This window comes from Laccaria bicolor, genomic scaffold (assembly GCF_000143565.1).
Source record: "Laccaria bicolor S238N-H82 LACBIscaffold_291 genomic scaffold, whole genome shotgun sequence".
Lineage (NCBI taxonomy): Eukaryota > Fungi > Basidiomycota > Agaricomycetes > Agaricales > Hydnangiaceae > Laccaria > Laccaria bicolor.
Window position 1 is genome coordinate 1 of NW_001890147.1, and position 1796 is coordinate 1796.

Below are 1796 nucleotides of genomic sequence, written 5' to 3' on the forward strand. Positions count from 1 at the left end.
CGTATTGGTATGCCAGTTATAATACGAAATAATGATGCAACAGAATTATGTATAACAAAAGGTCAAGAAGGTCATGTCGTTGGATGGGATGCAAAGTTGGGCCTAAGTGGACAACGAATCCTTGAAACTTTGTTTGTAAAGCTTGATCGTCCTGCCAAGACAATCAAGATTGAGGGATTGCCTGAAAATGTAGTTCCACTAGTAAAGAACAGCATGTCTATTGAATGTATCTGTCCAAGTGATGTTACTCTCGCTATATCCCGTTCTCAGGTGTCTGTGCTACCTAACTTTGCAATGACAGACTATGCATCACAAGGAAAGACTCGTCCATTCAATGTAGTGGATTTAAATAGCTGTCGTAACCACCTATCTTACTATACTGCTCTTTCTAGAAGTGCAACATGTGAAGGAACTGTAATTGTACAAGGATTTGATCCATCAAAGATTACCTGTGGTGCATCTGGTTATCTTCGACAAGAGTTTAGAGAACTTGAGCTTCTTGATGACATTACCAACCTTAAATACAATGGCCAATTACCTCCATCAATCAATGGCCAACTGCGTAATGCTCTCTTACGTCAGTATCAACAGCTCAAAGGGAAGGGGTATTGTCCACAAAATGTGATGGGGCCAATTAGATGGAGTGAAATGTATCCAATGCAAACTTTTCAGGTGATCACTGATAGTTCATGGACACTCACCACAAAATCAACCACTAATGCAACTGAAGAGGTTGAGATCCAATCACAAAAGAAAAGTAAAAATGTCTCAGGTTATTTTGTTCCTGCACAGGGATCAAAGGCAATTGCATCTACACTCAAAAGAAAGGCAGAAGAGGATCTAAATACTGATGGACCAAAGTCAAAGAAAATTAGAGCCAGCTTTGGACCTACACCTGACATTCCAGTTGGGATTCTTTGGGATTCGGTAAATTACAGTTGCTCATATGATTCTCTATTTACAATTTTGTGTGAGATTTGGATTTACAATCCAAAAAGCTGGACAAAAACATTTTCTTCATTTGGGAATCAAGGAAAAATATTATCAGAAGGATACAAAAAAGTTATCAGAGGTCTGGAGACTTTGGAAAATGTTCGAAATGATGTGCGTTCATCACTTAAACAAGAAAATTCAGATTTATTTCCAAGTGGACAAATGGGGACTGATATCCGTGATTTAATCTCATATATTTTTACTTCACATCACAATATTAGCTTGGGCTACCGTAGAATATCATGTGATACATGTGGTTTTTTTCAAGACTTGGATAATCCACCTGAAAGAGTGATGTCAATACTTGATGGAACTTACAAGTCAATCAATGAATGGTTGCAACAATGGCTGAGGGAACCAAGCATATGTGATTGTGGTGCACCGATGGCAACTTCCCGAATGTATGACCAACCCCCTTCACTTCTTGTATTCAGTTTGAATACAAGTAGTGTCTCAATTAGCAAAACCATTCGTATTAAAGGCTCCAATGGTAAATTCACAGTCCTTACACTGAGGGGCGTAATTTATTCTGGTGGATTTCACTTCACATCACGTATAATTAGCCCTGGAAAGGAAGTGTGGTATCATGATGGTATGGTGACTAAGAGAAATTGTATAAAGAAAGGGCATATAACTGATTTTACTGAAGACTCTTTGAAGATCTGTAGAGAGAAAAACTCTTCTGGTGAGTTGGTTGAGCGCCAAGCAGTTGTAGCAATTTACTCTAAAAAGTGAACCATATTTAAATGTGTTTATTTAGTTTGTTGGAGCATTTTAGTAGCATATAGTAGTGTCGTCTACAC

General features: G+C 38.1%; 1 protein-coding gene across 1 annotated transcript; it reads left to right on the plus strand.

Moving 5' to 3' along the window:
* Nucleotides 1-1728, plus strand: LACBIDRAFT_304691 (uncharacterized protein; the record flags this gene model as incomplete). Its single annotated transcript, XM_001891027.1, has 1 exon — nt 1-1728. A coding segment is annotated over one exon (1728 nt), but the record flags the coding sequence as incomplete, so codon positions are not given.
* Between the last annotated feature and the right edge of the window lie 68 nt (nt 1729-1796).